The sequence below is a fragment of the Neofelis nebulosa genome, chromosome 3, assembly GCF_028018385.1.
Source record: "Neofelis nebulosa isolate mNeoNeb1 chromosome 3, mNeoNeb1.pri, whole genome shotgun sequence".
Lineage (NCBI taxonomy): Eukaryota > Metazoa > Chordata > Mammalia > Carnivora > Felidae > Neofelis > Neofelis nebulosa.
The window spans coordinates 121,749,242-121,775,230 of NC_080784.1; the positions used below are offsets into that span (position 1 = coordinate 121,749,242).

General features: G+C 36.7%; 1 protein-coding gene across 1 annotated transcript in view; it reads right to left on the reverse strand.

Moving 5' to 3' along the window:
• Positions 1-25,989, reverse strand: part of BANK1 (B cell scaffold protein with ankyrin repeats 1) — a 309,831-nt gene that overhangs the window by 172,183 nt on the left and 111,659 nt on the right. Inside the window, exon 6 of the mRNA XM_058721799.1 lies at positions 15,189-15,294. Within this exon, the coding sequence (XP_058577782.1) occupies positions 15,189-15,294 (106 nt within the window). The remainder of the gene's footprint in view (positions 1-15,188; positions 15,295-25,989) is intronic.

The window sequence follows — 25,989 nt, forward strand, 5'->3', positions numbered from 1 at the left end:
TATTGTTTCTCTGCATTCATCTAAAAATGACTTATTAAAATTACCAACTTTATCTCTGCTTAATTTTGACAGTAAAAAACAAAAAATAAAAAACAAGAACCTAGAAAGAAGCCAAGAAAGAGCCTAGAAAGAGTCAGGAAACCTAGAACAACATAAACGTGGAAACTAGATGGGCTAAGTTGAGATCAGAGAGCTGGCCTCTCTCCAATGAGGCCATGACTTACATGTAGAAAGCTACCCAGTGGCCTTGGTGTGGGTCTTATGTGGAAATTCAAAGGATGTACAGCAGTAAACCAACATATCAGGCAAGGATGCTTGATTTCACTAGTAAGGAATATTCAGCATTTTTGAGGACTTATTATGGTCTTGAGCAACTGGTTTATTCTTTAAATATGTTAAGTAATTTTGACAGTAAAAATGAACTAAAGCAAAGAGGAAAATCTGGGCAGTATGGGGGCAATAAAGGGACTGGTTAGGGCTTAGGTACCTTTGGGAACCATCATATGTAATATAGGGACAGGATAAAAATGGAATAAAAGAATGTTTAGAGGAGCATCTAAATGTAGGATAGAAAATGAAACATGTTGGAAAAGCCTGTTAGAGGATATTTTCAGGAGCAAGGAGAAATAACTGATGGTCTGAATTAGAGTGGAGGCAGACAGGAATGGACAGGGAAGGCCAGAAATGTCAGACACTTCAAAAGAAAAGTTAATAGGACTTGATGTTTGAGTCTGCTGCTCTGAAAGAAAGAGGTGGATTAATATAACATTCAGGTTCATGGCTACAAAGTTACAAGGTAACAGAAAGAGAAATTCATCAGGGAAGGTGACAATGATGGCCATGGAGAAGTATAGGTGTGGGTGCTGATGGGGTAGCTACCACAATAAATTATAAAGCAGTAAGTCAAATTACACATGTGTCTTTGAGTAGAAAATATTGGTTATAAACTTAGCTCCCAAGTCACCACAGAAAACTTGTCCTGTGGAAGAGAAAATATTCTGAAATAAGGCAAAGTCCTTTTTGCCATAGAAAGTAACATAATCACAGATCTGGGAATTAGGACATGAATTTCTTTAGGAATAATTTAGTTTACTACGCTAAACAGGTGATGTTAATCCAAAAGGCCTGCTCATGAAACAGGAAAGTAGTAATAGCTTTATAATTCAGCATGTCTTAATATTCTAAGCAATATCTGTTTTGCCTTGATCTGATAAATTCAGAGTATATCTCTTAACTGCACAATCAACACATCTTCAGTTTGCTAACTAGAATAAGATATTTTAGGAAAGATTTTTTTTACCTAGTAAGTTACAGTTACTTTACAAATCTATTGACCAGCATTCTTCAAACAGATTGCTAGGAATCCCCAAAGGTGTGTAGTAAATTTGTTTAGAGCTGGTGACCTCTAAACAACAGAATGTTGGTAAGTGTGACTGTTATTTGTATGCATCACCTGGCTTCGTTATGGTGCCCAATTGTTTGGTCAAACACTAGTCTAGTTGTAACTATGACAGTATATTACAGATGTGATTAACCTTTAAATCAGTAGACTCTGAATAAAGCAGATTATCCTCCACCATGTGAGCGGGCCTCATCCAATCAGTCGAAGGCCCTGGGGAAAAATACGGAAGATCCCAAAGAGGAAGATATTTGGTCTCCAGACTGCCTTTGGACTCAAGACTGCAAAATCAACTTGTGCTGGAATTTCCAGCCTCTGGCCTGCCCTGCACATTTCAGAATTGCCAGCTCCACAATCATGTGAGCCAGTTCCTTAAAATAAACCTCCTCCTGTCTCTCTGTCTCTCTGAATACATCCTATTGGTTCTGTTTCTCTGGAGCATCCTAATTTGGTGAGGAAAATGACTGTGGTAGTTTTGATAAACCATCACTTAAAGAAACAAGACATAATAACAAGTTCTTCTTTGACTTCCTATCCTTCTAGAATAATACAATGAGTCTTTACACCTGCAGTGATGCTACAAAGATCTTCTGTAACTATTTGGTAATTGTAGAATCCAGAGAGCAGATGAGTCCCTTTCAGAAGCAAAAGGAAATATTTGGGGGTAGCTTAGTAATAGGGTACTGTTGGGGGTTTCCTCTAGACCTGTCAAGAATTTCAGAGGACAGAAACCCTGGGTTTGAGGACCATTATTACACAACAGCTGCAAAAGTAAGAGGAAGTTCCTTAAATAATGACTTACTCAATTTATAATAATAAAAAAAAACATCCTAGAGTATGTGTGTGTGTGTGTGTGTGTGTGTGTGTGTGTAATTGAGGCTAACCCATGTACACATAGTTCTTAATAAAATGGATGTTACAGAGCCTCTTTCCTGTTACCAGTTACTAATGGACAGTATATTTATGTTTTTTTCCCTAACCCTATGATAAACTTATAGATTTAACTTATTACTTTTGACCCTGAAAACCCTATATTTTTTGTGTTGGCCCACAGAAGATAAACATAGGTGTCTTGGTTATCTGAGCACAGACAATTCAAGCAGTATATTCAGAAAGCTCATATGCCATTTTTTTTTTCATTCTACTAATGGCAGATGCCACAGATTGGGGGTAGAAAAGAATAGAAAAGACAAAATAATGACATTATAAGTAGCTGCCTTATATTTCTACAAAGAAGAGCTCCTTTATATATTACTGGTCTCAGATATTAGTAGTCTCAAATATTACTAGTCTATATATATTGCTGACCGAGGTCTTACTGATGTTATTCTTGTAGTTAACTTGGTTGCCATTAACAACTTAACTAATATAGTAAATACTTATCAAGTGCTAGAAACTCTCATAGGCACTGGGCATAAATCTATGAACAAAGTAAAGAGATCCCTCCTAAAGGATAGTATTTTCACATGGAGGCAAAATGGGTGATTGGAAGGAAATCATGCACTACAAAACAAAAATCATCATATTTGTAGGATTGCAAAAAAACAACATACAGAGAGCATCAAGATAATTTCAAACTTGCTTCTACAAATTATTTATTAAAGTAGTAATTTTAAATAATTTAGCAAAAATAATTCATCACTTTTCCTCTAAATTTAAGATCTCTCCCTAGGAAGCTTCCTCTGACTGCCCTTCTTCCTCTGGGCTCCCACACCTCCCTGGAGCTACAGTTCATTACAGCATGTAGGGCTGTCATTGTTGAGTGGTTAATACCATGACCATGGCCTCTGGGCTGTTTGGATCCAAGTCCCAGCTCTTCCACTAGTTGGGCAAGTGAGACAATGTCTCATCTGTAAAGCAGAGATGAAAAACAGTACTTTCTTCAGGATTCCTGGGAGGAATTAAATGCATTAAAGTAAGGAAAGTGCTTAGAATTAATTGTTCCTCACACAGAGCGCACAAAATGCGAGTGCTAGCTCTTATTAGCAGAGCATAGGCTGTATTAATGGCACTTATTTTTGTGATGTTTTCTCTTCCTTTGTCTTTGGGGCCCTCTGCATATATGGGTTGTATTTTATTTATCTCATATTCCTCTACCTTCCCTCAGTACCTGGGAGAAAACCTAGTACAAAGCAGAGTCCATTAAACTAAGAATTCATGAGGGTTTGTTTTTTTTTTTTTAATTTTTTTTTTCTTAACGTTTATTTATTTTTGAGACAGAGAGACAGAGCATGAATGGGGGAGGGTCAGAGGGAGAGAGGGAGACACAGAATCCGAAACAGGCTCCAGGCTCTGACGTGGGGCTTGAACTCACGAACCGCGAGATCATGACCTGAGCCGAAGTCGGACACTTAACCGACTGAGCCACCCAGGCACCCCATGAGGGTTTTTTTTAAAGATACACACATAAAAATAAATTTTTTAGATAGGTACTCTAAGATTACTTCATTCTGCAACCACACTTTAAATCCCGGGACATGGAGTGATAAACTAAAAATAAATCTGATATCTTGACTTGCATTTTATTCATGTCAATTTTATTTATGTATAGGGCAGTACCACCCATTACTGTTGTTTTTACTCAGTGTTTTTCATTGGTAACTCACAGATCAGTAGCATCAGCATCATCTATGAATTTGTGAGAAATGCAAAATTCTTGGGCCCATCCCACACCTACTGTATCAGAAATTCTGAGTAGAGCCTGCAAATCTGGATTTTAACAAACTTTTCAAGTAATTCTGATGTCCACTGAAGTTTAAGCAAAATGCTAAATACAAGAAAGAATGGGGGCTTGGATCAAATAAATGAGAGTGGGTAGCTGGGGAAACTGAAGTGAACCTTACAGAAAGCTATACAAAGAATGTCTGGGGCAAACATCTTCTCTGTTCTATTCTCGGTTTCTCAAAGAGATTTCCTAGATTCCCTCTTTTGTCATGGTTTACATATTTTAAAGTATTTTTCATGTTGTCAAGGGTAAAATAAATTTATCTTTATTTCTTAGAAAAATATACAATCTTACAGCAACCTGAGAAGTAAACATTGTTAGAAATAATTTTACTTCAATTTTATTAGGGGTTTTGATGGAATTTGACCAGTGGATCCTAATATCAAGGATAAATAAAGGAAAAAGAAGAGCAAAGTTAATTTTAAGTGGAGGTGGAGATCAGCTCTAATAGATATCAAGTTTTATAATGAATTTAATTATATGCTTACATAAAATACCATACAAACTGAAAAACAAGGAACAAATTAAGTAGATATGTGCAATGTATAAAACTGGCAAATAGTTAGTATCCAGCATATACATACTGAAAACGAAAAAAGAAATCCCAAATTCAATAAGAAAAAGATAGTGGTCATTAGAAATGCATGAAGTCTATGAAATGGAAATTCACTGGAGAAAAATAAAACTTCAAATAGAATAAAAGATGCACAGCTATATTAGTAATAACAATATTAATTAAAGATATCATTTCACACCTGTCAGACTGGCAGACAGGAGTGAAAATGAGCAAGACATAATGGCACAGAGAGCATTTTACTTATTCTAAATGAAGTGACAGGGAACTAAACCCAGAATTTACTAAAGTCAACTTGAAAAGAAAAGAGGATGGTGCAACAATACAACAGTTTTGATTAATACAGCATTATGGCCACAGTTTCAAAGAACCATAGATATCTGTGTGTAATTTCCATGGCTCACCATTAGGGTAAGTCAATACCAAGTGTACCCTATCGATTCCTTATGACTATCTTCTCCACTGTGTCCTAACCTCCAATTTTTTTCAGCTAAAATATGGAGTAATAAATAATAAATTTTGAATAAAGAAAAAAACTTCAGCAAGTAATTATAGAATCGTCCTCAGGGACAGACATCTGGAATAATACCTGATTGTTTGTTAAATTTACCTCTCAGTGCATCTCTAGAAGTGTTTCTATGGAAGTTCTTAGCAACCTAACATTTCTTTCCCAAACTCTCTTGTTCAATTAATTCCACATTAGATATAAAAGCCTCTCAAATCTTATCATGAATTTAACGTCAACACTATAAAAATATGGTGCAAGAGACACAGGAATCAACATGGCGGAGAACTAGGGGGACTCGAAATTCCCTCGTCCCTCAAACCCAGCAGTATTGAGGCCAGAAGACTTGGAATTACAGGAATCCAGGCTACAGAGTGGCAGAAACATCTCCAGGGGCCCACAGAGCCACTTGGCGGGTCATAGGTGCATGACTGAAAACTGGGAGAGATAAAATAGGCAGCATAGGAATGGAGGGAAGGGATACCCTTCTGTGGGGAGACAAAAGGAAGAGAAAGAGAGGATGTGGAAGTGTAGGATTGTATTTGGACAAGAGAAAAACCACAGATCAGGGAATGGAAAACGGAGAAAGAACCAATTTCTAACCGCAGGGCTTTCTCTGATCTGGGGCCTGCAGCTCTGTGTGTGCACCTGGGGAGGAAGAGAGGCAGCCCCAGGCTTGGTACCCAGCTCAGAGGCTCAGTCAAAGAGAGCAATCCCCTCCCTTGAGTGCTGTGGGAAGAAGGCAAATAGCTGCTCCAAGGACAAAAGACCCTGCAGGCGCCTGGTGGCCAGACACAATTGTTAGCTGGGTGGAGTGGCACTCCCCGGAATTGGGGTATGCAGAGCAGGATCCTTTTACACATCCGGGTTTGAATCCAGCCAAGCACTTGGGAGGCGCAGGAGACTAGAGTGGGACAAACTGGCCTCCTCACACCTGCGTGGTGCTGTGAGAATGGCCTGAACAGAGTGGTTTAGGACACCCCGTCCGGGGAGGAGAGACTGGGGTGTCACCATTTTTCTCCCCATCACCAACAAGGTGGCGTTTAAGGAACAGACAGCAGGCCCTTTCTACACCAAACTATGCCTCTCTGTGCCTGGTAACTGCATATCTAACAGAGCAAGATTGAAACTGACTGAACCAGACAGCCTCTCTTCCGGCAGCCACTGGTTCCAAGGCACCATCAGATATCAGTCCAGTGTGGTACATTTTCTGATTTGATTCTTGGTCTCTCTCTCTCTCTCTCTCTGTCTCTCTCTCTCTATATATATATATATATGTATTCCGCCCCCCCCCCCATTCTTTTTCTTCCTCTTATTTCTTCCCTTCTCTCGTCTGGTTGTTCTGCTTGTTGGTTTGTTTAAGCAGAGATTTTTAATCTATTCTTTTTAAACCTCTTCTATATCTTCTTCTTCTTTATTTTCCTCTCTCTCTCTCTCTCTGGATTAAGCTGTATAGTTTCTCTGACTCTCTGCCTGGTCAATTTTTTTTCTTTTCCCCCACCCCTGCCATTTCTCCCTTTGCATGGGATAAGGTCTCTTCCACCACCCCAGCCTTTTTAAAATTTTTTCCAGGGTTACTTCAAAGAACAAATCAAAGCACACCTGGTGGAAGGTCCAAACCACCATTACCAGTAGGAAGATAAAGCAACCAGAGTCACAACAACAGAGAACATGCAACACACTCCAAAAATACCTCCTGAAAGGCCAGGCCCTGGACAGCATATGGCCCCTTCATAATACAGTAGTGCTCACAGATGCAGGACACATAGCAAGCTATTAAAACACCTGAGGGACAGGAAACTAGCCAAAATGACAAAATGGAAGAATTCTCCTCAGAAGAAATTCCAGGAAAAATGAAAGCTAGAGAATTTCTCAAAGCAGATATAAAGGATATATCTGAGCAAGAATTTAGAATAATAGTATAAGATTAATAGCTGGGCTTGAAAAAAGCATAGAAGACAGCAGAGAATCTACTGCTGCAGAGAACAAGGAATTAAGAAATAGTCATGACAAATTAAGAAATGCTGAAATAGAGATGTAAAACAAACTAGATGGAGTGACAGCAAGGATGGAAGAGGCTGAGGAGAGTGTAGTGAAATAGAAGATAAAATTATGGAAAATGATGAAGCTGAGAAAAAGGGGTATAAGAAAATACTAGGCCATGAGGGGAAAATTAGAGAACTAAGTGATTCAATGAAACATAATAACATCCATATCATAGGAGTTCCAGAAGAAGAAGAGAGAGAAACGGGCAGAAGGTTTACATGAACAAATGATAGCTGAGAATTTCCCTAATCTGGGCAAGGAAGCAGACATCCAACTGCAGAAGGCACAGAGAACTCCCTTCAGATTTAACAGTAATAGGTCAACTCCACTGCATATCATAGTGAGACTGGCAAAATACAAAGATAAAGAGAGAATTCTGAAAGCAGCTAGGGACAAATGGCCTTAATCTACAAAGGTGGACACGTAAGGGTAGCAGACCTATCCACTGAAACTCGGCAGGCCTGAAGGGAGTGGCAGGAAATATTTAATGTGCTGAACAGGAAAAATATGCAGCCAAGAATCTTTTATTCAACAATGATGTCATTCAGAATAGAACGAGAAATATAGGCTTTTCCAGACAACAAGAACTGATGGAGTTCATGACCACTAAACCAGCCCTGCAAGAGATCCTAAGGGGGACTCTGTGAGTGGAATGCTGCAAAGACTACAAAGGACCAGAGACATCACCACAAGCATGAAATCTACAGATAACACAATGACACTAAATCCATATCTTCTGATAGTAAGTTTGAATGTAAACAGACTAAATGCTCCAATCAAAATGCATAGAGTATAAGAATGGATAAAAAAATAAGATCCATCTATATGCTGTCTATAAGAGACCCATTTTAGACCTTAGGACACATTCAAATTGAAAGTGAGTGGATGCAGAACCATCTATCATGCTACTGGAAGTCAAAAGAAAGGTGGAGTAGCCATACTTATATCATACAAACTAGATTTTAAACAAAAGGCTGTAACAAGAGATGAAGAAGGGCATTATATCATAATCACAGGGTCTATCCATCAAGAAGAGTTAACAGTTGTAAATGTGTATGCTCCCAACTTGAGAGTACCCAAATATATAAATCAATCACAAACATAAGCAATCTTATTGATAAGAATATGGTAACTGAAGGGGACTTTAATACTCCACATACAACAATGGACAGATCATTTAAGCAGAAAATCAATCAAGAAACAATGGTCTTGAATGATACACTGGACCAGATAGACTTGACAGATATATTTAGAACTTTTCATCCAAAAGAAGTGGAATACACATTATTCTTGAGTGCACATGGAACATTCTTCAAGATAGATCACATACTGGGTCACAAAACAGCCCTCAATAAATATAAAAGAATTGAGATCATACCATACATATTTTCAGAACACAATGTTATGAAACTTAAAATCAACCACAAGAAAAAATTAGGAAAGCCTCCAAATGCATGGATGTTAAAGAACATCCTACTAAAGAATGAATGGGTCAGCCAGGCAATTAAAGACAAAATTTAAAAATACATGAAAGCAAATGAAAATGAACACATGACAGTCCAAAATCTTTGGGATGCAACAAAGGCAGTCTTAAGAGGAAAATACATTGCAGTCCATGCCTATCTCAACAGACAAGAAAAATCCCAAATACAAAACCTAATAGCACGCCTAAAGGAACTAGCAGCAGAACAGCAAAGAAACCCCAAAGCCAGCAGAAGAAGAGAATAATAAAGGTTAGAGCAGGAGTAAACTGTATAGAATCCAAAAACAACAACAACAACAAAAATAAAAACAGAACAGATCAATAAATCTAAGACCTGGTGTTTTGAAAAGATAAACAAAATTGATAAACCCCTAGCCAGACTTCTCAAAAAGAAAAGGGAGAGGATGGATAAAATCACAACTGAAAGGAACAGATCACAATGAACATCACAGAAATACAAACAATTATTAGAGAATACTATGAAAAATTATATGCCAACCAACTAGACAACCTGGAAGAAATGGACAAATTCCAAGACACCCACACACTACCAAAACTCAAACAGGAAGAAATAAAAAATTTGAACAGACCCATAACCAGTGAAGAAATTGAATCAGTTATCAAAAATCTCCCACCAAATGAGTCCTGGGCCAGATGGCTTCCCAGGGGAATTCAACCAGACATCTAAAACAGAGTTAATACCTATCCTTCTCAAGCTGTTCTGAAAAATAGAAATGGAAGGAAAACTTCTGGACTCATTCTGTGAAGCCAGCATTACCTTGATTCCCAAACCAGATAGAAACCCCACTAAAAAGGAGAATTACAGGCCTGTATCCCTGATGAACATCGATGTAAAAATTCTCAACAAGATAATAGCAAATTGAGTTCAACAGTGTATTAAAAGAATTATTCACCATGATCAAATGGGATTCATTCCTGGGCTGCAGAGCTGGTTCAATATTTGCAAATCAATCTACATGATACATCACATCAATAAAAGGAAGGACAAGAACCGCATGATCCTGTCAATAGATGCAGAAAAGGCATTTGACAAAATACAGCATCCTTTCTTAATAAGAACCCTCAAGAAAATCTAGATAGAAGGAACATACCTTAACATCATAAACACCATATATGAAAAGCCTGCAGCTAATATCATCCTCAAACTGAGAGCTTTCCCCCTGAGATCAGGAACATGATAGGGATGTCCACTCTCACCACTGTTGTTTAACATAGTGTTGGAAGTCTTAGCCTCAGCAATCAGACAACAAAATGAAATAAAAGGCTTTCAAATTGACAAAGAAGAAGTCAAACTTTCACTTTTTGCAGATGACATGATACTTTACATGGAAAATCCAAAAGACTCCCCCAAAAAGCTGCTAGAACTGACGAATTCAGCAAAGTCACAGGATACAAAATCAATGTATAGAAATTGTTTGCATTTCTATACATCTATAATGAAGCAACAGGAAGAGAAATCAAGAAATCAATCCAATTTACAATTGCACTGAGAACCATAAAATACCTAGGAATAAACCTAACCAAAGATGTGAAAGATATTATGCTGAAAACTATAGAAAACTTGTGAAGGAAATTGAAGAAGACACAAAGAAATGGAAAAACATTCCCTGCTCATGGACTGGAAGAACAAATATTGTTAAAATACCAATATTACCCAAAGCAATCTACACATTCAATGCAATCCCAATTGAAATTGCACTGGCATTCATCTCAAAGCTAGAACAAACAATCCTAAAATTTGTATGGAACCACACAAGACCCTGAGTAGCCAAAGTAATGTTGAAAAAGAAAACCAAAGAGGGAGGCATCACAATCCTGGACTTTAGCTTCTACTACAAACCTATAATCTTTGAGACAGTATGGTATTGGCACAAAAACAGACACACAAAACACTGGAACAGAATAGAGGACCCAGAACTAGACCTACAAATGCATGGCCAACTAATCTTTGACAAAGCAGGGAAGAGTATCCCATGGAAATAGACAGTTTCTTTAGCAAATGATGCTGGGAGAACTGGACAGCAACATGCAGAAGAATGAAACTAGACTACTTCCTTACACCATTCACAAAAACAAACTCAAAATGGATGAGGGACCTGAATGTGAGACAGGAAACCATCAAACCCCTAGAGGAGAAAGCAGGAAAAAAACCTCTCTAATCTCAGCCACAGAAGTTTCTTACTTAACACATCTCCAAAGGCAAGGGAATTAAAAACAAAAATGAACTATTGGGACCTCATCAAGATAAAAATCTTCTACACTGCAAAGAAAACAATCAACAAAATTAAAAGGCAACTGACAGAATGGGAGAAGATATTTGCAAATGACATATCAGATAAAAAGTTAATATCCAAAATCTATGAAGAACTTAACAAACTCAATCTCTGAAAAGCAAATAATCCAGTGAAGAAATGGGCAGAAGACATGAATAGACACTTTTCCAAAGAAGACATCTAGGTGGCCAGCAGACATATGAAAAGATGCTCAACATCACTCGTCATCAGGGAAACACAAATCAAAGCCACACTGAGATACTACCTCACACCAGTCAGAGTGGCTAAAATTAACAACTCTGGAAACAACAGATGTTGGTGAGGATATGGACAAATGGGAACCCTCCTGCACTGCTGGTGGGAATGCAAACTGGTGCAGCCGCTCTGGAAAACAGTGTGGAGTTTCCTCAAAAAATTAGAAATAGAACTACCCTATGACTGAGCAATAATAGCACTACTAGGAATTTATCCAAAGCATACAGGAGTGTTAATTCATAGGGGCACATGTACCCCAATGTTTATAGCAGTGCTTTCAACAATAGCCAAATTATGGAAAGAGCCAAAGTGTTCATCAACTGATGAATGGATAAAGAAGATGTGGTTTATATATACAATGGAATACTACTTGGCAATAAGAAAGAAAAATCCAGCCATTTGCAACAATGTGGATGGAACTGGAGGGTGTTATGGTAAGTGAAATCAGTCAGTCAGCGAAAGACAAATATCATGTTTTCACTTATATGTAGAACTTGAGAAACTTAAAAGAAGACCATGGAGGAAGGGAAGGGGAAAAAATAGTTTCAAACAGAGAGGGAGGCAAACCATAAGCGATTCATAAATACAGAGAACAAACCGAGAGAGTCATGCGGGAGGCGGGGGAGAGGGGAAAATGGGTGATGGCCACTGAGAAGGGCACTTGTTGGGATGAGCACTGGGTTTGTATACAAGTGATGAATCATGGGAATCTACCCCCAGAACCAAGAGCACACTGTATACACTGTACATTAGCTAACTTGATGAGAAATTATATAAAAAAATAAAAATAAATTAATAAAAATATGGTGCAAGGTCTTAAGGACAAGAAATATATATTTTTAAGTTTATTTATCTATTTTGAGAGTGGGAGAGCACGAGCAGGGGAGGAGCAGAGAGAGAGGGGGAGAGAGAGAGACAGAGAGAGAGAGAGAGAGGGAGAGAATCTGTCTGTGCAGAGCCTAACACGCCTTGAACTCACCAACCATGAGATCATGACCTGAGCCAAAATCAAGGGTCAGACAGTTAACTGACTGAGCCACCCAGGTGCCCCTTAAACTCCAAATATTTTGAAGCTGACACTAATGCAAGATTATGAGGCCAAGGAGGCAAGAAATACATGAGTTCAGTCATATTCATGTCCATTTTGCATATTTTTGTTCTGTGATTTGCATTTTGTTATTCTGTACTTCTACTAGGAATGAAAGCTTGATGTTATTAAGGTTTTTTGCTTCCATTATAGGTTTAATAGCATCTATCATCTAGCAATACTCAGTAATGAGGGATCTGAACGAATCACTTAGATTATATTGAACTTTCCCCTTGTAGCTTCTTTTCAAAAATGCAATTGTTCTATAAAAATATTTTTCAAATACAGGTTCATCATTAAATTTTAATAATGGTTTAAAACTTTTACATGCTACTAACTTTCCAACCTCTGTAAAGAGAGAGTAATATTTTCTTTACGCCAAAGATCCCATCCCAGATTCTTCATTAATGGGGATGTATGGTTTAGGCATCAAAGGTTCTAAAAGCTCCTCAGCTAATTATAATACGCACCAAGTTCAAGAACCACTGCTCTAAACCCTTAACACTTTGTGAAAGGTCTAGCAGCATCAGCATCTGCTTTACCTGGAAGTTTATCAGAAAAACAGAAGCTGGACTCCTTCCACATTACCAGGAACTCTGATTTAACCCATCCAGAATTCTTTTTCTTTTTTCTTTTTTTTTTTTTAACGTTTTATTTATTTTTGAGACAGAGAGAGACAGAGCATGAACGGGGGAGGGTCAGAAAGAGAGAGGGAGACACAGAATCCGAAACAGGCTCCAGGCTCCGAGCTGTCAGCCCAGAGCCCGACGCGGGGCTCGAACTCACGGACCATGAGATCATGACCTGAGCTGAAGTCGGACGCTTAACCGACTTCGCCACCCAGGCGCCCCCCAGAATTCTTTTTCTGTGAAAATAAGGGATGATAACTCTTCCATCCTTTCTAACTCTAAAATTCACATTGTATAACCTAAGCTAGATATTGAGAAGCAGTTTTAAACTTAACTAGAATTCTTAACCCATAAAAGTGAAGGACTATACCATCCTCTCCAATCTCACAATTCTTATTCCACAAACCTAAAGAAATACAACGCTGAAGGAACTTGTTAAAACTGTGTCATAATCCCATCCTCATACCTTTCCATGCACTTTCTTAAGCCTAGAATTTTTCTGTTCCCTTTCTCTTTCCTCACCGGAACACATCATTCAAGACCCATGTAAAATCCTACCTCCTTTATGAAGCACGTCCTGAAAAATAATACAGCTTTTCTCTAAAATTCTATTGTTGATGTAATCAATTCCATAGAGTTTAGTACATTGTTTCTATTATGACTTACAAATTCTCTCGTTTTCCCAATTAAATGATGAGCGTCTTAAGTGAGAAATCATGTTATGTTTCTTTTCTATCCTAACTTCAGGTCTAACCTTTGTGAGTTATATATTGTTCAAATGTATGTGGAAATATTAAAGTAAGTTTTCACCACTCTCACAAGATTACTTATTCAAAACTAGTGCATTATTACCCCTTCCGGATAATGCAAACTCATAATGTAAACATCTTACAGGTTCTTGCACATGGAGGTAAAACACAAATGGCTGTGCCTTAAGACTTCTATTCTTTTCTTCCTGCTTCCCTGAGGCTTGCCAGCCTGATGAAAAAATTGCCTCAAACAGCACAGAAAGTACAGAAAAAGCCTCTGCTAAATAGTCTTACAGTATACCTGCACTAGACCTTTCATATTCTTTAGCTCCATGCCTGTCTTATGCATCATTACATCCCTATCATAGTGTTTGGCACATACTGGGTATATAAGCGAATTATAAACAGCGTGTCAACAAACTATGTAGGAGCAGGCAATTTTGAAAATACACTGCTGAGTTCATGATAAAATGTAGAAGTATGATTTTTCTCATAGTAGCTCCTTTATATACTTTTCTCCATATGTATATGTATATTTCTTCTTATGACACAAATAATACAATCATTGTAGAAAACACAGATAAAGAAAGTAAAATGAAAAAAAAAAAGATGTACTACCTGAAATTGCACAACTAAACATAACTATTGTTAACAGGTGCCTGTCTGTCCAGACCATCTCTCTCTCTCTCTCTCTCCATATACATATAATATACATATATAAACATACATACTACTGTTTTAAATTATTTTTTAATGTTTATTTTTGAGAGAGAGGCAAGTGCGAGCAGGGGAGAGGCAGAGAGAGAGGAGACACAGAATCTGAAGTAGGCTCCAGGCTCTGAGCTGTCAGCACGGAGCCCCACATGGGGCTTGAACCCACCAACCCTGAGATCATGACCTGAGCCAATGCTTAACCTACTTAGCCACCCAGGTGCCCCAAACATATGTACTATTTTAAGCAGCAAATCATACTCTATCTACTGCTATGTACCCTGCTTTTATTCAATTAAGTATACATCAAGGTGTCATTCCAGCCAGCAAATCAATTCACAATAAAAGTTGTTTATGATGGTTGCATTAATGGATGTGCCAAAATTTATTTAATCAATTACCAATGTTTGGAAGATTAAGTTATTTTTACCTTTGGTAATTATAAATAATGCTATGATGAATAATCTCCATTACCAATTATCTAAACATTTCCTTAGAATAAAAATCAGGAAGTAGGTTCGCTGATTTTAAAAATTATGCACATTTTTAGGGCTTGAGATAAAAAAAAGTAAAAATTTACCAAATGGACCGTTAGAAGTTTATTATAAATGTGCTCTCTCGCCAGGGGATAGGAATTGGCTAAAGTCAACAATGCAGCTACCTATATTCTTAGAGATAATATTTAAACAGTTGCACAGAGTAAATAATTGATGCAGTTGGAAAATACTCACATTCTTTTTGAGGATTGATGTTAGGTTGGAACGATTGAAATTCATAATATGGTATTTCATGCTTGAATATGGATGTGAGAATATCATCAAGTTCGTCAATGTCTTTCTGTTTTCAAATGAAAAGGAGAGTTTTTCTTAGTTAAATTATTTACACACAAACTCATCTTAGTGCAACATAATAAAAATTATTAGCTAGAGTAAATACTGGTTAATCTTTCTAATAATACTGATAACCTCTTTTGAAAGAATAATACAAAACATTAGAGGTTTGCCTAAAAGTCAGTTATTAAAATAGTAGAAAAATAAATGCAATAAATAAAAGCCTTTGTGTCTGCATGAATATCTTTACTTAAATAGTTACTAATTTTAAAAAAAGTACTTTTGCAGGTCAATGGCAACACTGAACTTTGTTTCAAAAATAAACTTCTGTTAAAATACATGTTACATTTTAACAAATGAAATAATAAAATGATGAGTGTCATTCTTCAACTTAAAGGTCAGATATTCTACTTCCCCAAACTGAGCATTTGGGGATGAGCTGTGTAGAATCCTACTACTGATGACAAACCTAATACAGAGGCCACCTTTCTCCTAAAACTGTGTTTTGTGAAGCTACAGTCGGGACCAAGTGGATGTGAGACATAGGTAACGGTATCTGAAGACATGTACCAATCAACAAGGCCATGGAGCGGAGAGAGGATTGTAAAACAAACGTTCATACTTTTGATATGACTTCCAAATAAAATTAGACTTATTGCCAATACATAGTCACAGAAATTAAATGACTAGATTGAGAAAGAAAGACATTTTTATTACTCTATATCTTTATTTTTCAATAAATCTAGGTGCCTTAAATAATAAAGTGTTAATAATAAAGTGTTTCAGCCTTCTCTGGATTTTTTAAAAGTCCTCCTTAGAAGTGGGGAGAAAGGGTGAGATCTTCTCAACTTACAGCTATAGAATGTTAGGTAAAACCAGTATGAATATACTTAATGCTATGGACTATGTGAAACCATTAGCTGTGGGCCATTTTTTTTTTTTTTTTTTTTTTTTTTTGTAAAGGAAGGGGAGATTTGACAACAAGCTTTGCTTTCAAGAAAGTCATAGTCATCCAATTACACATGGGCAGTGAACTGAATTCTAGGTACTATGACAGAAAGTCTTTCTAGGTCAAGTACAGTGCAGACAAAAGGGAGGCGGCTCAATCCCACACAGGATGAAATGGTCAGAAAAAGCTTTATAGAGGAGATGAGCTACATTGAGATTGCTATGCATATAAAGAGCATTCTGGACTAAAGCAACAAATTGCATATAGTCATGGAAGTATCATAAAGCATGATCTGGTTCATGATTTTAGGAGTTTCCACAAGACTGCAGAAGGAGAGAGAAGGAAGTGGACATTTCAAAAAAAGTGGACATTTTTATATGTAATAAAAAGTTTGTAATTAATCCTGTAAGCAAGAAGGAGTTATTTAAGGCCTATAATACTTAACACGGAAATGTTTATTATGTGTATAAAATTAAGCTTATTTAAGTTTAAGGATGACTATGAATGCTTATGTGGCTGGATACTGATATTGAATGGAACCTATCCTATAAATATCAATGTGACAATTTTATATTAGTAATTACTCAGCCTTTTCAGGAAGCCTTTGATACGAGTGGTGGGGCAAAACATTACTGGCAATAAATTTACACTTTCTTTATATTAAAGCTCAAAAAGAACATGTCTTAGCCTTAGGAACTGATGAAAGGGATTATGAAAATATTAAAATCATAAAATCAGTTTGTAAATTTTCTTTAAAAATTGTGTCATTGGCCACGGATTCTCCACAGGCTATGATCTAGTCAGTGATACTTCTGTAGGAGGAGATAAACTTACTATTTCTTCCCTAAAGTATACAAGATTTAATATGGAAAGATTGGAGTGTCATTGAGTTACTACACTCATGTATAAGTTAGGCATACGATAACCTCTGAGATTCCTTCCAGCTCTGAGATTGTGAGAAACAGATGAGAATTCAAAAGAGCAGGCGTTCCCAGTAGGAATCTGAGAAGTACCATTTCTTCCCCTGAGGCACTGTGACACTTTAATGTGAAAAAGGCTACAGCTTATACCACTGAATTTTAAAAAAATGAAGTAGCAGTGTTTTTAAAATCAGAAGAAGAAAAAAACCCTCACCATGTAGACATGTATTTAACTAGGAGAGACTATAGACACCTTTCACATTCCAGCTTACCATAAATCGTTGAATCACTTCTATTTTCAAATTCATAATTATATTACTAGTATTATGCCCCCCCCACACTAAATGGTATAGGACATAAGAGAAACATGTGAAAATCACAGAAATGGCTATTAAAAATAATTCCAAAAGGATTTCTCCTTGGATGGTATTCTAACTAGAAAAATCTGATACAAATAGTTATGCTTATTTTAAAATTTTAAGGACACAAATAGTCATCCTTTCTAATAAACACTGGCATTGAAATTTGAAAATGCCATAGATTTTCCTCTCCTTAAAATAAATTGTGCAACACAAAACATACTTAATGAAATTGATGCAATTGTTCAAATAGAGATTAAAATAGAGTAGCTAATATTTATTCAGCAATATTCACAACATCCTAAAATTTTAGTTATTAATGAGTAATCTTCTGTGAAAATAAGAGTAGAATAAAATGATCAAATCATGTTGATGCTAGTATTTGGTAATAGGAAAAATTACATATATAAGTAATATATATACATATGCATTTTTGCGTAGATCTATACCTATCAAGAATATTAGAAAAAGAAATCAGAAAAAACTAAGATATGAAATAGAAAGATATTACAAAATAATAAAAACTTTGTACATATGAAATTAATACATGTCTTTTTCCAGAATTCTTTCAGTGTCCTGCGATGAAATACGGGATTGATTAATGTACTTTTAAAAAAATTATTAACATACATATTTATAAATCACAACTCTATTTGAATCTGAATCACTCAATATTATATATATCTGCATATATTTGAATCTGAATCACTCAATATTATATATATATGCATATATATGTGCGCATTATACATATATGCATATGTATAATATGCATACATACATACATATATAAAGTTATCTCTAATAAACAACTTTCTTATAAGTATTCCTTCCTAAAAGAGAAAAATATATAAAATACCTGTTTTAAAAGATATTTAGAATTACAGAAATCCACATCTGAGAAGATGGAGTAGTTGTATTTTCTCCTTTTCTTCTCCTTAAATACAACTAAAATGTCCACATTTCAATAGAAAATCAGTTGTTATACAAAGAACCAGAAAGGAGCGCCTGGGTGGCTCAGTCGGTTGAGTTTCTGACTTTGGCTCAGGTCATGGACTCACGTTCATGGGTTCAGGCCCCACATTGGGTTCTGTGCTGACAGCCTGCTTTGGATTCTGTGTCTCCCTCTCTTTCTGTACCTCCCCTGCTTGAACTCTGTCTCTCAAAAAATAAAATAAAACATCAAAGAACTAGGAAGATCTCTAAGTGAATAAAAAGAGACAATCAATAAATGCCAATACCAAGAGGACAAAGATTTTAGAATTATCTTAAAAAGAGTTTAAAACAGCCATGATAAAAATGTTTCAACAAGCTATTACGGTAATTCTTGAAATAAATTAAAAGAAAAAAAAAAAGCCTCAGTTGGGATGTGTAGGTGGTTCAGTCAGTTAGGTGTCAACTCTTGATTTCAGCTCAGGTCTTGATCTCATGGTCCTGAAATCAAGCCCAGCATTGGGCTCTGCGATGAGTGCAGAGATCCTCTCTAGGCTTAAAATTCTCCCTCTCCCTCTGCCCCTCCTCATGTGCACACTTTCTCTCTCTCTCTCTCTTCCTCTCTCTCTCTTTCTCTCTCTCTCTCTCTCTCTCTCTCGAAGAAGAAGAAGAAGAAGAAAAAGGAGAAGGAGAAGGAAAAGGAGAAGAAGATGAAGGAGAAGGAGAAGGAGAAGGAGAAGGAGAAGGAGAAGGAGAAGAAAGCCTCAGCAAGAAAATACAAAGTTTCAGTAAAGAAATAGAAGGTATAAACAAGGATCAATTGGAATTTTTAGAACTGAGAAATACAACAATCCAAAAAGCTCAGTGAATGGGCTCAGCAGCAGAACGAAAAGGGCAAAGGAAAGAAACTTGGAAATAGGACAATGAAAAATACTCAATCTGAACAACAGAGACAAAATAGAGTGAAAACAAACAAACAAACAAAAGGTCAGGGACCTGTGAGATTATAACAAAAGGTTTAACATTGCTGTGATCAGAATCCCAGGAGGAGAAGAGAGAGAGGACGCGGATAAAAAAGTACACAAAGAAATAATGGCTGATAACTTCCTGGATTTAGCAAGAGACAAAGACTACACACTGAAGAAACTGAGCAAACCACAAACAGGTTAAAGCCAAAGAATTCCATGCCAAGAAACATCATAATTATATTTCTGAAAATTAAAGACAAAGAAAGAAAAATTTTTGGAAGAAGCTAAAGAGAAACAAAGCCTTACCCTATAGGGTAAAAACAATTAGAAACACGGTAGTAGTAGTAGTCTAAAAGAAGTGGCACAATTTTTGTCAGAAGTTAAAAGAAAAGAACTATTTTTTTTTTTTTTTAATTTTTTTTTTCAACGGTTTTTATTTATTTTTGGGACAGAGAGAGACAGAGCATGAACGGGGGAGGGGCAGAGAGAGAGGGAGACACAGAACCGGAAACAGGCTCCAGGCTCCGAGCCATCAGCCCAGAGCCTGACGCGGGGCTCGAACTCACGGACCGCGAGATCGTGACCTGGCTGAAGTCGGACGCTTAACCGACTGCGCCACCCAGGCGCCCCAGAAAAGAACTATTAACAAAGAATCTTATGCCCAGCAAAAGCATCCTTTAGGAATGAGGTGAAAACCATGACATTCTCAGATGAAGGAAAAGAGGAAATTTATTGTCAGCAGATGCACCCTACAATAATGGAGAGAGGAAGCTCTCTAAAAGTAAGTATATGATAAAAGAAAGAATTTTGGAACATGAAGAACGGAGAAAGAGCATAGTAAGTAAAAAATATAAGTAAAGAAAATAGGCTTCCACTCCTTAAAAAAAGATTAGAACAAACTCAAAGCAAACAGAAAGAAGAAAAGCATAAATACAATACAGAAATCAATGAAATTGAAAACATAAAAATAGAAAAAAGTCAATGTAGCAAAGAGATGATTCTTTTAAAAAATCAGTAAAATTGACAAGCCTCTAGCAAGACTGAAGAAAAAAGATACGAATGACAAATGTCATGAATGAAACATGAACTATCACTATAGACCTTGCAGACATGAAAAAGGATAATAAGGAAGTACTGTGAATAATTTTACACAAATAAATTTGACAAGTTAGATGAAATGGACCAAGTCCCTGAAAAACACAAACCAAACACATAATCTCTATTATTTCTTACAAATACCTATGAATCTATATTTTCTTTCTTTTTTTTTATTTTTATTTTTTTATTTTTTTCAACGTTTTTTATTTATTTTTGGGACAGAGAGAGACAGAGCATGAACGGGGGAGGGGCAGAGAGAGAGGGAGACACAGAATCCGAAACAGGCTCCAGGCTCCGAGCCATCAGCCCAGAGCCTGACGCGGGGCTCGAACTCACGGACCGTGAGATCGTGACCTGGCTGAAGTCGGACGCTTAACCGACTGCGCCACCCAGGCGCCCCTGAATCTATATTTTCTAATAATTAAAAGTTTAGATAAAAACAAACCAATCAGGAAAAATAATGAACCAGAAAAATAAATAAAAACAACACAGGAAATATTTATTTACACAAACCTGAATTCCTTGAGATGATTATCTATTTACATAGGAGCAACCTTTCAAGTCTGGTTTGCTCCTTTTATGAATAAGGGTTGTGAACACTGCTTGAGCATGATGTCATTGAGAGACTATCCTTAACAGGATTTTAGGACAATATCATATCATATCATATCATATCATATCATATCATATTATAAGCAGTTAGGAGATGCTTCAGATGACTGGATTGGTAGGAAAGGCTATATGTAGGTGTAGGCTAAGTCTGTACAATGAAACGGACTCAATAGGTTGTAATAATAACTACATGTTGGGCACCTAGAATTCCATAAGCTTTACATAATTTGCCTCAAAACTTTTATAACATTCCTGCGAGGTAGATTTTTTAAATGCCTTTTTTTAATAGATGTGATAACTATGGTGAAAAAAATTAGTTAAAAAACCCTTAGCTAACACCTAAAAGTGCAAAGCTAGTAAGTATTTTAACTTAATGTCTTTCTTTACATTCTAAACACCCTACATTTAATACTACATTCCAGCCACAGAGAAAGGAATAAAATCATTTTGAAATAGTATTTGAGTAAAGAATAAATTATGGTCCCATAGTTTCGTGATGGCCACTGCAGTTCCAAACATCGTGTGTTAATCCAGAAACTAGAAGGAAAGGGACATACGTGGAAGGGGGACAGTAAAGGTGTCTACTGCCAACCACATCTATTCCTCTTCTTTTTTTAACCATGAAAGTAAAAGCTCCAAAGATGTCCCCTTGTGTCTCATCGTCTAAAATTGTCTTACATGACAGCCTCTAGCTAAATGGGTGGTTAAAAAGGTGAGAATCTATCTTTCCCATCTTCCATAGTAGAGGCAGACAAAGAAGAGGGGTTTTAAGCATTGATGGTGGGTGAAGAAATCTGTAAGGTTGGCCACAAAATATTAATGTTTCAGATCTGATAGAGAAAGACAGTAATAATTAAGTATCTTGGTTAGCAAGACAAACAACTTCGGTGACATAACCATGGGAGGGTTATAAAATGTTACAGGGCCAAGCCCATTAAATACTTACAACATTTTACTCTTTACCTTCAGATTTCTAAAAGGAAAGTCAATGGTTGAGCTGAAAACATGTTCTTCTTATTATAACAAATGTTTATGCTTGTTTAAGTTTAACTAGTAAAAGAAAGATCATTTTGTTTGTTCCACTGTTCACAATGTGTGCTGTGAAAGTGAGCCAAAATAGCTATTTAAAGGAATTTGATAACCAGTTTATATAACATATCTTAACCAAAATTTCCTACTGCAGCTTGTAAAGAAAATAATAGGCAAAGGAACAAAGCAAACACTTGTTGGGGTTATGCAAAGCCTTTTTTTTTTCCTTTTTTTAAACTTTATGAGTATTTGACTCCAAGCAGTTAAAGGAATAATCTAAATAAGTGAATAGGGTAAGATAAAGGAGATATTTTTCTTTGTTAAATTATTTTTTCTAATTTTGGGTGAGTCAGTTCTTAGAATTTCAACATATCTGTGACTACATATGCAAAAGTAAATATGAAATTATAAAACTGCAGTTTAAGACTCCCTTCAAATACTTTACATTTATTACTGAGTCAGTATCCATAGAATTGTGGAATATCTTTTTTTTAATGTTAATTATTTATTCTTGAGATAGAGAGACAGAGAGTGAGAGGAGGAGGGGCAGAGAGAGAAGGACACACAATCTGAGAGCAGGCTCCAGGCTCTGAGCTGTCAGCACAGAGCCTGACGCGGGGCTCAAACTCACGAACCATAAGACCATGACCTAAGCTGAAGTCGGACGCTTAACCAACTGAACCACCCAGGCGCCTCTCGAATATCTTTAAATAACAAGAAAATAATATTATAACAAGAAAAAAATATGTTTTGAGATCTGAGTAATTTGTGTTGAAATTCCTGCTCCAGGAATCATTAGTTATGGACCTTAAAAATACTTAACTGAGAAAATTATGTAAGAGTTTAAATGAGTAAATATGTAAAATATTCAGTACATATTAATTCTCTTTTCTCTAAATACTATAATGTGAGCTACTCGTAAAATATAGTCGCTGTGATTTAGAAAAGGGCACAAGTCCGTAATGAGGAGCCTGCTCCCCAAAGTGGCTTTTTCAGCAACTGAACAAAATAATTTTTTTCCTTCTAAATTTTTAAATTAAATAACACATATCTTTTAAATTAATTAGAACATAGGTTTTGCTACTGTAGTACCGAGACCCAAAATGCCAGTGGCTTTAAACAAGATGGAAGCCTATTTCTCTAACAGGAAAGCCTGAAATTAGGTGGTCTAGGACTGATGTGGTGACTCCCCGAATAAGGGATCCAGGCTCTATTTTATTTTGCTGTGATACTTCATCTTCATGGTCCTAGATGCTTCATCCATCACTCCCTTGTTCTCACTGTAGCCAGTCTGGGAAAGAAACCAGTAAAGGAGAGACTCTACCATTCTTTGAAGGATGTGATCAGGAATGTGCACGTTATCACTTCCACCAATGCGCCACTGGCCATTAGTTAGTTAGATGGCTGCGCCTGAGCTCCAAGGGAATGAGGGAGTGCAAGCCTGTGCCCACATAAAAGTTATATTATCACATAATTGAGGAAAATGAAATTCTGGGGAACAAGTAGCATTTAGTGCCATTTCCATCAGTCGTGCATAAACATAAAAATTTATGTAAAGGCAATTGGATAAAGTAAAAAAAAACTTTTCTAGAAGTTTTATAGAAGCTTGATTATGCTGAATCTCTCAGTGTGACTCCCCTGTACAAACAGCCAAAAAGTCTCAAAGCTTTAATTTGATCAAACCTTTACAGATTAATAATAGACATTAATAATTAATTAATATATACATTTAATGACATTAGACATATTTAAGGACATAAATAGATTCATCAATAGATATACTTAAGATTAAGACCATAAGATTAAGCAAACAAAAAACCGAAGTTTACCTATCGTAGGCATTTAGGAAGCACAGTCATAAGAACCGTGACTTTTCTCACCCTTCCCCCCTTTTACCAACCATTTTGTAACAGCTTAATGTTAATTAGGTAATAAGATAGAAATTAAAAAAACAAATAGAGCACTAACATAGTCAAAGAAATGTCTTTCAAAAAAGCCTCTAAACAATGACATGATTTCCTACATTTTTGAAACTATTTTTTGCATTGTTTGAGGTGCTAGTTCCCAACGTAGACAATTAGAACTGGTCTTATTGTCTTATCTTCACTTGATTTCTTCCTTTGTTGTCTTTCTCTTCTTTTCCATGCTCTTTCTGCTTCAGTCAGAAACACCCCCACTTCAACCAACAGTCCACTACCCAGAGCTCTGCAAAAGGGTTGTGCCTGCGCTATGCGAAGCAGGTGGCTGTTGGAACAAGGGGCTCTGAGAGCTGCATCGCTTGAGGTTGGGTGGGAGCTTAGTGTACAAAAATGCTTTCACCCTCTCATTCTTTCATTGGACCAACTAGGTATTCAGCAGCCATATGTCTGATAGCATATTTAGCTTTGGAGATGAAACAGGGGTAACAAACAGACAATTTCTCTGCCCTGTTGACTTTGGAGTCTAATGAGAGGCAGATATTAATTTGACAAAGTGTCACACACACAGATGTCAAATTAGAATGTGGTCTGTGTTATAAAGAGATACATAGGGAGATGTACAAGGTCAAGGGAGGCTTCACTGAGGGAGAGATGCTGGAATTAAAATCTGGGGGATGAATTAGAATTAACTAGGGGAAGACAGTGAGGGGAAAGGAGACTGGAAGTGTGTCAATTAGAAAATGGAGCTTATATAAAGGCCCTGTGGTAGGAGATTAGGAACTTGTAAGTCCAGGAACCAAAAGCTGGCCAGGAATGGGGAGTGAGATTAAGCTGGAGAAAAACAGAGGGGATGGTGTCTATAGAGACATATTGTCCATGTTAAAGATTTTATTTTTTTAATCCATACTATAATGGAATCTATTGAAGAGTTTGAGTAAGAACATCACCTGCTGAGATCTTTAAAAAAAAAACAAAAACCTTCACAGTATGGACTTGAGATAAGAAGGTCATGTGTGAGGTCACGTGTTGTGGTGGGGCATGAGTTAGGAGCCCACTGTAGTTTAGGCACAAGAGAAAGCAGATGAATGAAGTTTTAGAACTGAAGGGATGTGGAGAGGGATGAGAAATATTTAGGAAGTAAAACTGATAACAGCTTAGTCATGGATTAAACTTGTTGGGAGAGACAATAGAAGGTATTAGGGAGACTCTGATGTATCTGGCTTTTCAACAGGATTGAGGATGACGTCTATCCGGAGGTAGAAAGACTGGGCCTTAAAGGAAAACCATATTTGGATTTGATCTTATAAGTTAATGAGATAACCTTCCAAGGGAATATTTATAAAGAAAAGAAGACAGTTGGGGTACCTGGGTGGCTCAGTCGGTTAAGTGTCTGATCAGGTCATGATCTCATGGTTCATGAGTTTGAACCCAGCGTAAGGCTGTATGCTAACCGCTCAGAGCCTGGAGCCTGCTTCGGATTCTGTGTCTCCATCTCTCTCTGCCCCTCTCCAGCTTATGCTCTTTTTTGTCTCTTTCTTTCTCAAAAATAAATAAATGAAATATTAAAAAATTTAAAAAAAAAGAAAGGAAGACAGACTATCAATTGAAACATTGAAAGTGAAACTTTATCTTCCAGATCACAGAAAGAAGAGATGGCAAAGGATATTGAGAAGGAAAGAGTAAGGAAGTAGGAGGAAAGCCAGACACATATGGCTTCATGAAAACTAAGGGGGGAAAAACATCAAGAAAGTGAATTTGGTCAATAGTGTTATTTGCTACTGAAAGTAATGTTAAACTGAACAAGAAAAATATCCACTGGATTTGTTGTGTGGGACTTTAGCAAAACTGATGTACCATATCAATGTGTGTGCTGCTACTTAAGTAAATAAGATTGATGGGGTGGGGGGTGGAGGGA